The sequence below is a fragment of the Lissotriton vulgaris genome, chromosome 10 (genome assembly GCF_964263255.1).
Source record: "Lissotriton vulgaris chromosome 10, aLisVul1.2, whole genome shotgun sequence".
NCBI lineage: Eukaryota > Metazoa > Chordata > Amphibia > Caudata > Salamandridae > Lissotriton > Lissotriton vulgaris.
Window position 1 is genome coordinate 303,864,739 of NC_141698.1, and position 15,809 is coordinate 303,880,547.

At 43.4% G+C, this 15,809-nt stretch overlaps 1 protein-coding gene across 2 annotated transcripts in view; it reads right to left on the reverse strand.

Moving 5' to 3' along the window:
- Positions 1-15,809, reverse strand: part of PTH1R (parathyroid hormone 1 receptor) — a 631,389-nt gene that overhangs the window by 250,143 nt on the left and 365,437 nt on the right. For both annotated transcript variants that reach the window (XM_086941074.1, XM_086941073.1), the window contains one exon: positions 15,514-15,619. In XM_086941074.1, the coding sequence (XP_086797200.1) occupies positions 15,514-15,619 (106 nt within the window). The remainder of the gene's footprint in view (positions 1-15,513; positions 15,620-15,809) is intronic.

Genomic DNA, 15,809 nt, shown 5'->3' on the forward strand with positions numbered 1-15,809 from the left:
CGCAATGCCATCCCAGTACAGAGCCGACCGCCGAGGCCTGGTGACGTGAAGAGGTGCTGCTGGGGAGGAAATCTGCAGGTCTGGACTGACGCCTGGGGGAGATTCTGGGGGTGGGAACTCTACGACTAACATATGTCTTTTCCATATATATTGTTACAGAAGGTAAGTAACATGTTCTTCTAAACCCTTCCCTCTGAGTCTTCCCCCTCTCCCTCCCTTCACTCATCCCAACCCCCCCTACTGCTATGAACTCCAAACAAAAGAAAAGAAGACCCTTCCCTCTTCTATCCCTCCACAAAATAAGAGACTAACAAGTTTACCCCTCAAATTAATTTTATATTTCCCTATACCAATTCCCCACTAATGTTATTTGGGTTCCAGAGTAGCGTGCTACTCACCAAAAAGCGATTCAACACCTCATCAGGGGTAGCAAGCGTTATATAAATGAAAACCTTTTCCCTCTTCTATCCTTCCACTATCCTTCTCAATCCAAATAACAGGCTAACACATCCATCGCTCAAATTGCTTTTGTGTTTCACTTTACTAATTCACCACTAATCCTTTACGGGTTCCGGACCGCGGGCTACTCACCAAAAACGCGCTTCATCCCCTTGTCAGGGCTAGTAAGCGCTATATAAATGCAATTACAATACAATAAAATGCAATGATGGGGCTGGTAACTCCGGTTACCAGTTAGATCAGGATTGCCTTGCACACTGAGGGCATATAGTAAGTGATAGCTCTATGATAGTCAGCAAGTGAACAGAGGCAGAAGTATTAAAAAACAGTGATGCCCAATAGAGTTTTCTACCTTGTATCTTCCTCGGTCTTATGGAGTGTTGCCTTGTTCATGATCCCCTGCTTATTCAGAGGTCTCTTGCTTTTCGATGCATTGTAACTTTATCATTTGGACAAATTTGTAAAATGCAAACATGGAAATGGAAGGGCTATGTTTAATTAAACTTAGAATTGGGTACAGGCCTCTCTGACTTAGGTTGTAGTGCTTGTTATATTTGGCAGTGCTTGATTTGCAAAACAAATAAGTACAATATGTGAAGAAGTTCAACTTTCCCCTAAGTGTCCACCAAAAGAGCTGCCCAATGCCAGTGCTGCGAATAACAAGGAAGCTTTTTTTAAAACCTCTTTGTTGCCCATTCTTTTCACAAACCTAAACTTCCTGTTTTTTCTCAAACCTGTATGTTCTTGTACATTGTTGCATTATTTCTTCGTCGCAGTTGTCTTAACTTTTCTTTTCTCCCTCTTTCCCTAATTTCTGTTTCTCTCCCTTGTTCTGTGTGAAAGTCTGGTACTGAAAAATAATCGTTGGACTCCAAAGATGAGTCCAGGATGCCACTACCTGCAAACTCTGACACAAATTAAGCACTGTGTTCAGCTTGTTTTTCTGTGATCTCATTTGTGAATAGAAATATTCAGGCAGAGGAGATGTCACATTAGAACACAAATGTCTTGATTCCAATCTCTCTAATTCTGTCAGCGTCCAATAGGCTGCCTCTTAAAGCGCACAGTGGGGTAGACCGTGTGTCATGTGCTCTAGTGCAAGGAAGGGAACTGCTGTTTGAGATGTAAAATACATGCATATTCAGGGTTCAGTGGCAGCCTCAGGCCTCTGTGCCCCGGTGCCACTGCACCTGCTGCACCACTGGAGCTATGCCACTAATCTCCGGAAGTGTCTACTTCGATGTTCCCATAGTTCAGTAATAAAATCGGATTTGTGAACATTTACTTGATCCGAAACAGAAATGCTTAATTCGGAAATATTTTAGACTTTTTTTTACCATCATCAGACACTGGCCGAGAGTATCAGATAAAAGGGCAGAAAAGGGAAAATGCAGGAGGAAGAGAAAGAAAGAAAAACTGTAAGAAAGGGAGAAAGAAGGGAGTAAACGAGTGAGATAAAGAGACAGAAAGTGTAGGGTGATGAGATAAAGAGACATGAGGTAGAAGCAAGACTAGGCAACCTTTGCATTTTTTCATTCTAGGCATTTGGCAGAAGGCAACTAAGAACATTTTGGGCCCCACCATTTCTTTTTAAAACATTAAGCACTCGTCTGTGTATGGCAAGCACTGGGTACTTGGAGCTCAGTGGTAAAGATTCCACAGGAGCCCTGATGATGATAGTGATTGACAGCATATTATGCTGTGGCCAAGGGGGGAGTCAATTTCAGGCCTCAGAACATTGCACCTCTGTCTAAGTAAAGTCCTGGAATCTGTAATTTGCAAATGCAAATATAATTAAAAGTGAAAACCTTTTTTTCACAAACACGGAGCCAAATAATATTTCTGTGGGATTCAAGCAAACCCAACCATCAGCAGTTCAAGAATAAGCATAATTATGCAGTTTACACACACATTTCGGCAACTGCGGTGCAACTGACGGGAACACGGAGAAAGTACACACCGGGGGAGTGGTTTGTTTTTTAGCAATTTAGGAGGAAACTTGTAAAAATAAAACAAACAGATAGAAAGTTGGTTTATGGAAATCAATGTATTTCATGTCCAAGCAAACATCTCCTTTCACTACTAATTTAGAAGCATCAATGGTTTTACGTCCCTGTCAACTGATTTTTTAACTGGGTTACGCAACTAGTGATGTGTGCAACATAGTTATTACAGAGGAAATGGGCAAAACTCTGTCAATTACCATATTTGGAAAGTTATTATGTATATTCCTCCCTGATTCTCTGTCAGTGTTGCGTTATTTACAAACCTACATATAAAGTTCTGAGTATACCTGCACAAAATTTTAATTTTCTCTGGGGGTATGTGCTTAAATGTGTGAATTTTGCAATATGCTTGTTACGTGAAATTTTCTAAATTATGCCATGTATCATCATTATGCTGCTGTTCATTCCAGTCTTATTTGTACTGGAACAACACTAACCACTAGAATGCAAGAGAGTGAAGCTGGTGTGGTCATGACAATTGTGTTTTATACACTATATTTTACCCAGAAATGCATCCTTGTAATGTAAACTGATGGGAGGGTGAATTTTGTGATAAAATGACTGATTTGCATTTTGCATATTTACATTTATTTTTGCAGTTTTCCTAAAATTTTACATTTTAAATGCCTCTTTTTGCATGTTCACCCCCACATTTTTTGACTGATCCTGCTGGTGTTTTGACTCTGAGTGCACTGAGTGACTCTGATTGCACTGAGGTCTGCTAACCAGACCTCAGTGCCAGTGTTCTAACCCTTTACAAAGTGTATGTTGAGTTGGCTATCGTCAATGGGCAAGTACTGAGTTACTTATAAGTCCCTAGTCTTTGGCACCCGAGGTACCAAGGGTATGTAGGCGAGAGTGTCCACCCAATGCTGCAGCACTGATTGTGCCACCCTATGTGTGACAAAGTACAAAATGGCTCCCAGCCTGCGCACTGCAGACTGGAAGGGAAGCGTCATACTGCTAGTTTGACTTTGCCATTCAAACCAATGGCAAAGCCACCACTTTCCTTAACAATATGTGTACGTCTCCCCTAAGGAAGGCCAAGAGAGCCCTAAGGCAGGAAGCTGTATATTATTAAGTCGGACATGTATGTTTATATATGTCCTTGCAGAAAAACCCCTTAAACTGTCATTTTGCTGTGGAAACATTAGTAGCCCCGTTGGCTAACACAGGGTTACAGGCTGGCACCTCAGTCCGGATAACTTCTGAATGGGACTACCTAACTGGGTCCTGTAAGGTATCAAAATAATTGTGGCATTAAACCTGACCAAATGCCCAGGTCAAATTTAATGTAACTATTAAAGTAAAGCAAGTTTTAGAAAGTTGACACATGAGACCCAGTTGGTCCAGTAGCCTCACAAGGGCACTGGCCCACAGACAGTATTCTGCCTGCCTGACTAGGGAGCAGTGTGAATGACTCCCAGGCTTGAAAACAATGAAAGCCCACTGTAGGAAGTTACTCTGGGTGTTAGCCCAAAAGGTGAGCTTCAAAGGTAAAGCTGCCTTTGGTGGGCAAATGTCGATAACTCTCCAGAGTGGCTGTCCTTTGTTCAAGAAAACAGGCTGGAGTAGGTGTCAGAGAGGGAGAACCAGTGCCCAAACTGGTTTTCACATGAGTGTGTAGCCCCCTGGTCTCCATGCCTCTGGGCTGGGCTACCAAGCTCCAAACAGCTGACGAAGGGTGCCAACATCTTGGGAGTGGGCAGAATAGTGCACCCTAGGATTGCTAGGTGCCACACATTGCCGGAAAGTCATCAGTAGAAGAGAGGGGGCCTGGTCACCCATTGGCTAGTTTCTGTGTGGTCCCTTTGGGTAACTTTCTTTGGATAAATATGGCACCCCTGGCACCCTGAACCTCAGATCACAATGGATTCAGAACAAGGACAGAAGAAGGTTTGCCCTGCTGCCCTTGGACTGCACAAAGAGAGGCTGCACCATCTGCTATACTGCACCTGCTACACTTTTGGGCTATCAAAGTTGGAACTGTGCCTGTGGTTCCAGCCGAGGGAAAAAGTCATGTCTTTGACCCTGATGAACTATTATCGGGCCGCAGAGCAATCACAGGTTTTGTACACTGACTGGTTTGCGATACTTGATGGTTCTCACACTGTGATGGATATATTAATTCATCCCTGTCAAAAAGTGGCATTTGGTAGGGGCTATAATGCTGCACCTTGTAAGTATGATTCAGAGTTACCTGTGAGAATGGAGACGTTTCGCTGTTTCTCCGTTTCCCGGAGATCTGCACGATCTCAGTTCCTGCATCTGCATTCACAAAATGCAGAAATTATAACTTTCAGTGTTTTTGGTGAAAGTTGTGGGATGCCCATTCCCCATACCTTTTTCTTCAGATTTTATTTTAAAGAAGTTGAAATGTGCACATTGTGGGTCCGAAAGACATGAACAAATCATAATAAACCTTCAGTCCATCATAAGTAAGGTTTTTACATTCACACAGCCTTTAATTTTGCGAATACCAGAGTGAGGCCTATTGTCATTTATTTCTTGGAGACCCTGCATTACTCACCTACCAGAGCAGATAGCATACAAATGTTTAATTGGTGCAGTTGTTAAGCATTTCATCCTACTTTTTTTATTTATAATTAACACTCTGCAAATGTAATTGCCTTTGAATGTAAGGAGGAGATTTATTGGAGGGGTCAGAACCGATTGATTTAGGTTTTTAGGGGCGAAGCCTAGTGATAATGATTGTCTCACCTTTTTTGTAACATTTTTGCAGATGACAAGCCTGGGTAAGGCATCGTAGTCCTAACATGTAGGTTTCACTTTCTTCAGGAGCTTCAATAATGCACTCCTCCACCTTCTGGAAATGAAACTGGGCATATGTGAATTCCTTCGACACCATAGGCTGGTTTTTAAACATTGTTCCCCCGTTAAAGCTTGCCTACTAGCTATAGTTCTCTGCTCCTCAATGTCTTGTCAGATGTCAGCATGTTTCTAAAAACGTTTTGTGTAAAGATTTTTTTTTTTAAATTGGGTTTCTGGTTGGATGGGATATGCACCTAAGCCAGGCAGAACCCACCACTGTAGTCAGGGCAAGTAAGTTACATACCAATGATAACCTGTGGTCACCCTCTACTAGCTTGGCACAGAGCAGTCAGGTTTAATATCAGAGGCAATGCGTAAAGCTTTTGAGCAAAACGCTCACACTAGTAAAACAATGAATACACCCCAAAAGACATTCCACACTGGATTATATAAATATATATATATAGTGTGCATTGTACATAAAATACAGACCAAAATGACATAGATCATAAAATACGGTGCATATGATGCAAATCTGAGTCAGTACTCATTATCCTGGCAATGCAGGAATCAAAATGACATTTGTTATAACACAAGGGCATGAAATATAACATGATAAAATAAAGACACATGGATCATAGATACTGCACGCTTTATGCAAATGGTGAAGTAGTACTTGTTATCCTGACAGTGCAAGAATAAATACAACATGCATTAGAACATCATGGACTGAAATGCAGCAGTTAGGTTAGAGTCATGATGCATAATTCACAAACTGTCACCATAAGTATGTCAGTAATCATAAGCCCACATAGCACAGGAACCCCATTCACTCCTATCAGCGGGGTTACAGTAAGTTTTGTGAGCCTGGCATACAACGTAGCAAACACAACAAGGTGATGGACATCTAGGTATACCTTTAGCCACTTTGGACAAACATAGCAAACACAACAAGATGATGGATGAAATGCTGAAACTTTCCAACCATTCACCCCCAGTCAAGAGATCTGGGTTTAATTCATCATTCTTTTGCTCACTATGCCACCCCAGTTTGGACCCAGCCATATGCAAATCAGTCATGATCCTGCTCCTCATGGGAACAGTCCAGCCCGAATTGGTAGGACAGGTCCTCCCTGGGACCAAACCAAGCATCAAGGGACCCGTTTTGGGGTAACACCCTTCATCAACCAGGCTAGCTTTAATCCAGTGGCACAGCGACCGGCAGGCCTACTACCAGTGATATGGTAATTTTCACAAGTTACTATATTACAAATAACTAGATAACTATTTACTTACACAGCAAATTGCCCATAGGGCTACCTAGCGCCTACCTTAGGAATGACCCACGGTTTAAGGCTTGGCAAGTAGTTTTAAATGCCAAGTCAATGTGGCAGTAAACTGCACATGCAGGCTCTGCAGTGGCAGGCGTGAGGCAGATTTGAAAGGCTACGTCGGTGGGTGGCACAATCCTGGCTGCAAGCCCACTAGTAGCATTTAATTTACGGGCCCTGGTAAATGGGATACCTCTGTACAAGGGACTTGCCAGTAAAAATATGCCAAATAGGGGTTAGCCAAGAATTACTATGTTTAAGAGGGAAGAGCACATGCACTTTAGCAATGATTAGAAGTGGTAAAGTGCTCGGAGTCCAAACACCAACAAAAACAGGGTCAGAAAAATAGCAGGATGGTAAAACGTTTGGGGATAACCCTGCAAAAAGGCCAGGCCCAACAGTTCTGTATTCACCAAGGATTCAGCAGTGCAGGATGATAGGCATATAACAATGAAGAGACTGGAATGTTTGTGCAAGTTATTTGGGTTTTTTGCTAGCACTTTCGAATTTGTTATTAATGGATTAATTGCTTCTTTTGAATAAGGCCCTGTTATATTTCCTTAGTATCCCCTTGAACTTGATGTGATCCTCTGGACGTTTGGTTTTATACCATGAATACATTTTGCTCTTCTAACTGGTGTAGGGTGTAACCAAGGGAAGGGAGAGGGATCTAGTAATCTATAACCTGGCCGGAGAAATTGTGTTGCAAACTAAATGCAAAGTCTCATTTAAATCCTTAAAAATAAGACTCTCAATTAAATCTACTTTTCCAGAAATAGGTTGATCATTAATTACTAATAGCGCATCCCACACACGTATGTTTGGCTGTGCTTCTACATTTCCTGCACATTACATCGAATGGAATCTATAGAAAGCTGAGTCTTCTACTTGTTATGGACAAGAAGCAGGCCAAGACTGATTTACAAATGGCTGGGTTTAAACTATTGGCATGATGACCAAAAAACTATGGATTTAGGCCCAGATCTCCATATTGGGGAGTCAAGCTAGCCTGGCTGATGAGGGGTGATACCCCAAACCCGGTCGTAAGATTCTTGCTTCTGTTCCAGGGTGGACCTGGCCTGGCAGTTCGGTCTAGACTGTTCCCATGGGGAACAGGGTCAAGACTAATTTGTATATGGCTGGGTTTAAATTGGAATGGGATGGGGAGCACAAAAACAATGGATTAAAGCCCAGATCACTATACTGGGAAAATGTTTGTCATTGTTCAGCATTATGTCCATCAATTGTTCTTTTTGCATTTGTCACTCTGAGTGGGACGGTATACCCAGACATGGGTCTGGTGCTAGCCTGGCTGATGCAGGCTGATACCATGAATCTGGTCCTAGGATGCTTGTTCCCGGTCCAGGGAGGACCTAATCCAGCAGTTCAGCCTGGGCTGTTAAAATGGGAAGCAGGGCCAAGACTGATTTACAAATGGCTGGGTTTAAACTATTGGCATGATGACCAAAAAACTATGGATTTAGGCCCAGATCTCCATATTGAGGAGAATGTTTGATATTTTTTCAGCATGCTGTCCATCAATTGTTCTTTTTACATTCTACTCCATTGCACCAAATCCACTTCAACGGCTCCTCATCGGAAGGGTATTTGGCCTTGTGGAGCCCTCATCAGCTACAGCCTGCAGTTTTGTCCTGCAGATGGTTTTTGAATTCCAGAAAAGTAACTGAAAGTAGAAATCCTCACCACAGTGTCGTCCAGTGGCTCCCAGATGATGATGCCTCCTCCTCAGAGACCACTGGCTGCTTGCCCTTAAGAACATTACCTCCTCAGACATTTTTCTCCAAAATGTCTTCTCAGTCTGGAGGTAAGCCGAGACCAGTCCCATTTCACTTCTTGTATGCCAGCATCGCAATGGGAGTGCTGTGGGGCGGTGGGGCAGGGGACGGGGGATGGGCAGGGTGGGGTGTAGTGGACTTGGACATACAACTGAACAAAATAAAGTAAGTAAATACATTTAAAAAGCTATTTACCCTGCGCGTGCTGCATCGCCAACTCGGTGATGCAGCGCACGTAAGGTAAATAGTTTTATTTATTTATCTACTTACTTTACTCCATCTGTCATATGTCTGAATCCACTACCCCACACCCTGCCCCTCCCTGCCCCATCTCACCGCCCCACAGCACTTCCTCTGAGAGCCGTCACTGTCGGCCAACTCCATCAAAGGCGGCCATAACTTTCAACTTTTTAACAGTCTTGTGTGGCTAAATGTCCATGCTTGCCCTTTGATCTTTTAGGTTCTAGATTGCACTACAACCTTTAAATATGCATCACTCTGGTTCTACTGATTGGATATTTGAGGTTCGATGTCAAAAAACACATTACATTTTACTCCATTTTTTTAAATTATTGTGGGATTTATTTTGTGTTTTCGTTTCAATTTTATTGTTTTTGAGTGTTTCATTAATACTTTACACATTGCCTCTAAGTTAAGCCTGACTGCCTTTGCACCAAGCTACCAGAGGGTTAAGCATAGGATAATTTAGTGACTTTTGTGCTGCAACCTGACAAGGAATGTGGCTATTGCTTGAGAAGGGCTCACATCCCCAAACTAAAAAAGCAGTTTCTCACAGATAGGAATTTTATAACAGGGTCACAATGAATAAGCCCTTGAGTTAGCTCAAGAGTATCAACATTTAGGAGCCCATTATGATGGCGGGCGGAGGCACCACCTGAGTGCTGGTGGTGGCGTAAAATGCTTTTTTCCGCACACCAGCAGTGGTCCTCATGCCCGCCCTATTAGTATGGCCAAACATAGCCCATTTTCCGTCTGCTGCAGTGCCAGGCGAACTGCCATCAAAGTGCGTCCACCACTGCAGTGGTGGGAGCCAATGGAGACTCATTGCTGTACAAATCAGGATGCCCCAAACAGCCAGTCGCACCGCAGTGGAGAAACCGCCCAACCAGAAACGGCGGAAGCTCGACAGCTTTGCGCAAACCAGAGTCCCAGTCCCTTCCACCCGGTCACGACCGCAATGGACCCAGCCTTACACATCTTTTCAGTGCTCACCAGCAACTCATGGACCGTCGCAGACACCACCGCAGGTACACAATAACACAACCCCTCACACAACCACAATACACAACTCATGGACTGATAAAGGGTCCCAATCCGTATCAGACAGCCTAGTGGGGACCGGATCACATCCACAAGTGTACCCACATAGATCTTACCTGTCACAAAATCACCCCTCAGCATCCAGGTCACCCACCAACCACGATATTGATGCAATGTCCCAGTCACGTCACTGCAGCGGTGAAGACACAGGAAAACATGCGCACAAGGCAGAAGGTAGGGCGAGCACTAGGCATGGGCAGTGCACAAAGATCATAGGGCCACTCCTCCACACACTAGGCCACCCAAACACTTGCGGGGACATGCCATGTGCATCTATTGTGATCCCCTTGTACAGCAACAACCCAGGTGAACCCACACCCTGCACCACACACCAAACAATTAGGGAGACATCCTCAGCAGGTGGGACTGCAGAGAAACACACAGCACAGAAGCACAGGGCCAGGGCAACCCTCACACCACCCCTACAGCCCACTCATGGCAACACATCAGAGTTCAAGCACAAAATAAGCACATATACATTACAGGAACAATCACTCAACTGGACAAACAGCCTGTCAAGTCACACAGACATATCCCACACTGACACACAGCCACATATGCAGACCAGATGTCATCAGCAATGGAGGACAACAAATAGGAAAGCCAAAGTGAGCTGCACACAAAAGAAAGGCCAAGGAGACAACCACTAAGCATGTGTACATCACACGCAAGAGAAGGAACATATAACAACACCCCTAGCCCATCAATTCACACATGGGTGGCACAGTGAGTGAAATCAAACTACAGTCAACTCTGTGACAGTAGACCACCCTGGTCGATGATGAGACAACCACACTTCCACATCATTCCTCTAATCTAAAGACCCTCATTGAGTCTCCAGCCACCTGGCCAATCATGCTATGGTTGGTCGGGGTAAACCCAGGTGTTTACCAGCCGTGGATGTGGGCTTCCAACTAGCACCAATGTGTGGGGATTGATCTGTGCTAACCAGTCAGCCCTCTTTATCCAAATCTACGAAGGCATAAGATCGCATACCTGAGAGGGGGTGGGTGTGAAGGACTGAAGGGCAGTGGCTAGAGAGCTCCCTAAAACCTTCCTTCTAACCCAGGCAGAGGGGTCGCGGGAGCCATAACATGTCTACATATACTGACGGCAATAAAAGCCTTTCATCGGAAGACGCCGAGCACACTTTAATAAAGAACTCTCCTAATCCTGCTCTCCTAATCCATTTGCAGCTAGTAACTCCAACTCCAAAAATATGTGTTCCTATAAAAAAAAACAGCCAGGCAGAATGTCTTTGTCAGAAGAAATCTTGGAGACTTGCAATGCTTTTTTAAACTGCTCTGTGATTACCTTAAGTGGAACGAGTACGAAACTCGCCATAGCAATTAAATATTTATGTTTACATTTTAAGAACAAAGTTGTCTCTTTTTTAGAGCATTACTCACAGCTTACTAACGTGTGCCACGACTTGCGCAGTTAGGAAACAAACCGAAAAGGAATGTGTGTACCGTTGTTACAGTTTCCTGGATGTCATGTAATTAACCGCTTCATTCTTAGCGGTTCCTTGTCAGCTGCCAGCTTATGGGGCGATTGCATTCTAAAATAACACTGTGCCAAGCAAAAGCAAACACAATCTGGATATCTCGTAATAAGCATCTGATTGGAATCAAAAATTGTGATGTTATCATGCAATAGAGATGTCTGTTGTCTCTTGAGCCAATTAATTAAACTAGAAAATACTAGTTCAATTAAGGCTTAATTTGAAAAAAAGAAGAGAATTTAGTATGTGCAAGGATCTTCATTTTTCCTAGGGAGACCACCGCTCCAGCTGGCAAATGGCAGGATTGACGAATACCAGGATTGCTGAATACCTGCATTCTACCTTTGTCACTGTTTGCCTAGCTTAGGAGTAAAAATAAGCCATGGTCCACAAAAATTAGCGCTGGTGTCCCCCCCCGCCCCCACATGCAACAAGCGCAAATATTAAGGAACAGATAGAACATGTACAGTTAGAGCGAAGTCAGTTACAACCCTATTGATGGGTCAAATAGTCTCGAAGGTTTTACCACCCTGGATTGTGAGGTACTCCTTTTGGACCTGTTATTGAGATAAGTTTGATGCATCAAGATGCTCAAAACCCTTGGATATCTCTCAGAACTGAGGATCTCTTTCTTTCTGGAGCTGCACACTGGACTTTGCTCTTAAACAGGGCCAGACTGGCATTTTATGACATTGGCATTTTCTTGATGGGCTGGACCATTTGGAGGCCAGTTTTGAAAGCCAGTGGGCACTGCTAGTGTCAGGGCCGGGTTTAGCACTGGTGGCACTCTGTGCGACAATGTTTGTTGGTGTCCCTCCAATGCCCACCTCCGCCACGGTTTCCCTCACTATCACCATTTGACAGTGCACCTCAAGTCTCCATAACCACTGTCTCTTAGATTAATTTAGTTTTATAGCGTCACTCATACCAGTTTAAGATATCAAAACACTTTTGATCATACACGCATTGCAAAGAACAATCAATCATGGTGTGTAAATCAGCATTTAGGAAATGTTGCATAAGACAGAGGTCTACAAGAAGTAGGAGTCACATTTCATCCATACTGGTAGGCAGTATAGTTTGAGTCCCTGGACTGGAAAAGCACAAATCCAGAATTTAAAATGTAACACCATTGTTAGGGGTTTTCTTTAATAATAAGAATTGATTTCTATCCAAATGAACCCCTTTTGCAATATTAGGACAACGAAAGACGGGACAAAAATATATAGCTCTACTATTTTCCTTGCAGTTTGCATGCAGCTCTTCGATGGCAGTTAATAGCTCACTGCCCTATATTAGGATTTTAACTTATAAACTACAAGTAACAAAAGGATCTCTGACAAAAGCGGTAGCCCATTGACCTATTTATATCATATGTACTTTGTGAAGTGAGTGGGACACATCCTTTGCAGCAGGCATATTAACCCTCTGAGCTATGATGTGTCATACCTTTCGCTAGACAAAGATCTGGTCTCTCTACAGGAATAGCATTAATCACCAGAGTTGTCATTTTGCCTACTGTGGATGTCCTCCAACTCTAGCCAGAAGGGGTTGTCCACAACCTTAAACTGGCAGCTTGAGTAATTATGGTCAGGTCAGTGACCAAGCCGTAATTGGCGAAACGTGTCGGTAGGAAGCTTTCGTTTTTGCATTAAACAAAATTAAGCATCTTGGAGTGTCCAGCGCAGTTATTTCTGGAAGAAGAAGTTTTGTTGTTTAAATTACGAGGTTAGCCGGTACCCACGCAGGGCCGTCGCAATCTTGAAGCCACGAACTACCGTAAAAACGTGTGGGATATATATATCTATACTACTATTATAAAGAGAGAACTTGCACCTTTAGGCAAGGTAAACTCGGGAACCACAGCGCCAATCTACACACCCGATTCACCGTTGAAATCGGCAGGGTGTGTAAATGGTCATAGGCTTTAAAAATTTTAAAAATAAAGGTTATATAAAAAGTTACATTTTTACAAAAAGTAGTTCCCCCAAAGTAGCGCCGGCCGCGACTGTGCGTCGTCACTTCAGGAGCAGGGGAGGAGCAGCGTCTCAGGAGCGGCGGACATGGCGCGCAGGGGAGGAGCGGTGAAGTGAGGCCAGCGGCGGAGCGGAGAGGTGGATATGGCGCGGGCAGGAGCGGCGGCGGGCAGGTGGTGAGTGGCAGAGCGGCGGAGCGGAGAAATATGGACCGGCGGTGTGAGCAGCAGAGGCAAGGTAAGAATCCGGGGCAGCCAGGGTCGGGGCAAGCGGGCGGGGCACGGGCTGCTGGGGAATGTCAGGGCAGGCGGGGGTAGGGGAAGCCAGCATTTCAGGTTTGCGTGCTCTCCCGCCCCGGCTCCCTCCCGCCACAACATTGTCCGGGACACAGACAATGTCGTGGCGGGCGGGGGCCTGGGCGGGAGAGCACGCAAACCTGAAATGCAGCCCCCAGCCCCCTTCTACCCCAGGCAACGCTGGGGCGGGCCGCTAATATATATATATATATATATATATATATATATCCGCAAAAACTCAAAACACCACTTCCAGGTCAACCAATGTCAGACCGGCGAGGGAACATAGGAGACGGACCACCAAATGCGCTGCACAGGATCTTTATTTGCAGAGAAGCCGGTAGGCAAGAGGGCACTACGCGTTTCGGGCTAGGAAAGCCCTTGTTCATATATATATATCAAACAACAAGGTTGCCCAGGGAAGGATGCCGCATACTTCAGGGTTAACACACACGGCGCCGCAGGTTGCAGCAGGATGCGTAGGCTGACTCTACCTTTCCGTAGCCAAACGCGTTTCAGGCTCCCATGAGCCCTTGATCACTGGCAGGAAGTACACAGGAAACGGATTGAGGAACAATTAATTTATTTGCATGAAAAAAGGAACATTGGGGCAGTTGGAAGTGGTCCTGCTACACCTTTCTCCTAACAAGGAATCATCATTTAATTAAGACGCAGGAGCGGTTTCGACTGGGTTAGAGGAATGCATGTCTCGAGGCAGCACTTTAGAACTACCAAGTCCAGCATACCTCGGGCCCACATGGGCGTGACTTTTCATGCAAATAAATTAATTGTTCCTTCAATCCGTTTCCTGTGTACTTCCCGCCAGTGATCAAGGGCTCATGGGAGCCCGATTCGGTAAAATGGGGGAAACATTCAAGGGTGCCAGGGTGTCACTTTGACACCCTGTTGCACCCCTGAATCGTGCTTGTGTGCAGATGTGGCACACATACATGCCCTAAGGGCATGTATGTCTGCCACATGGCACGGTTGAAAATGCACAGATTTGCATTTTCAAAGGTATTCCTTATTTACCACCAACTTATAGTTGGTGGTAAATAACGAATCCTAAAATGGGAAAAGCACTCATTTGAGTGCTCCCTACATTGAAAATTCGGTAATTTACCGATTTCTTAAAATACAAAATCGGTAAATTACCGAATTTGCAATTTAGGCCACCTACATCCCAAATGCCCAATACCTGTCGGTAACAGCCGAAATTCAGTAATTTATATTATCACAAGTCAAAGAATGACATGTTCATATGTATTGCAAAGCAAAATCTCTTTACAAAAACACTGAAATTCACTGAAAAAAGAAAAGTTAAAAAGTGAGTTATGGTTCTGACTCAAAAGTATTGCGACAAGGTCATACGCATATCCAGGTACACTATTGGCACAACACCTGGGATGCAGCCAGAGAGTAATGTTGGTATGGATACACAGTGTGAATGTGGACTCACATTAGTGCACTACTACCACCTAGAATGAACATTGAGACAAACACACTGAAAGGAAATAAATATGACAATCACTCTAAAAATCATATTAATAAACTGACAGTCATAAAACAAAATTGGGCTAAGCACTAAATAGATTATACACTTAAAATTTTAATAAAAAGCAAAAAAGAATCCAGAATAAAAGACTTCTATAACTTGATAGATTTATACCTAAAAAAAGATGAATACGCCAATATTAAACAATTATTGAATGGGAGCTTATCAATTTTAACAAGTTAAAAATGAAAGAACAAAGTAACATAAGCAACCACTGACATTAAGAAAAGCAGAACTACAAATTTCAGAACAATATGGTCCTCTAAAAGCCAATATAATTCATAAGTCATTAGATTCCAACTCATAATTAACAACAAAAACAAAACTTCTGCAATTATATAAACCAGTATATGCTATGTTACATTCAATCTAAAAAATTTTTTATTATAACTCCAGTAATTTCTAATTATGTCTAAAACTTTACTTGACAGATACATGCTTAGATGTTACAAGATTGTAATGGCTTTGAGAACTCACCATGAATCTTAGGCACTTGGGATTTCAGGTGTCTTTCGCACTTTGCTTTGGCTTTCAACAGAATATAAATTTGCTCCTCTTTTGTAATGACATCATCATTATCAACCTAAGGGAAGAAAATGCAACATTGAGTTACTGACCACAAGCAATGTACAGAGGGTTGTAGAAACACACATATTAATGTCAGATAAGGAACACCAACCCATGAAGTATGACTATTTCCACCAAACATAGTAGTTTCAATTTAATCTATAAATCAGTACAGACACTGTTAATTACCTCATCATGTCTATCTC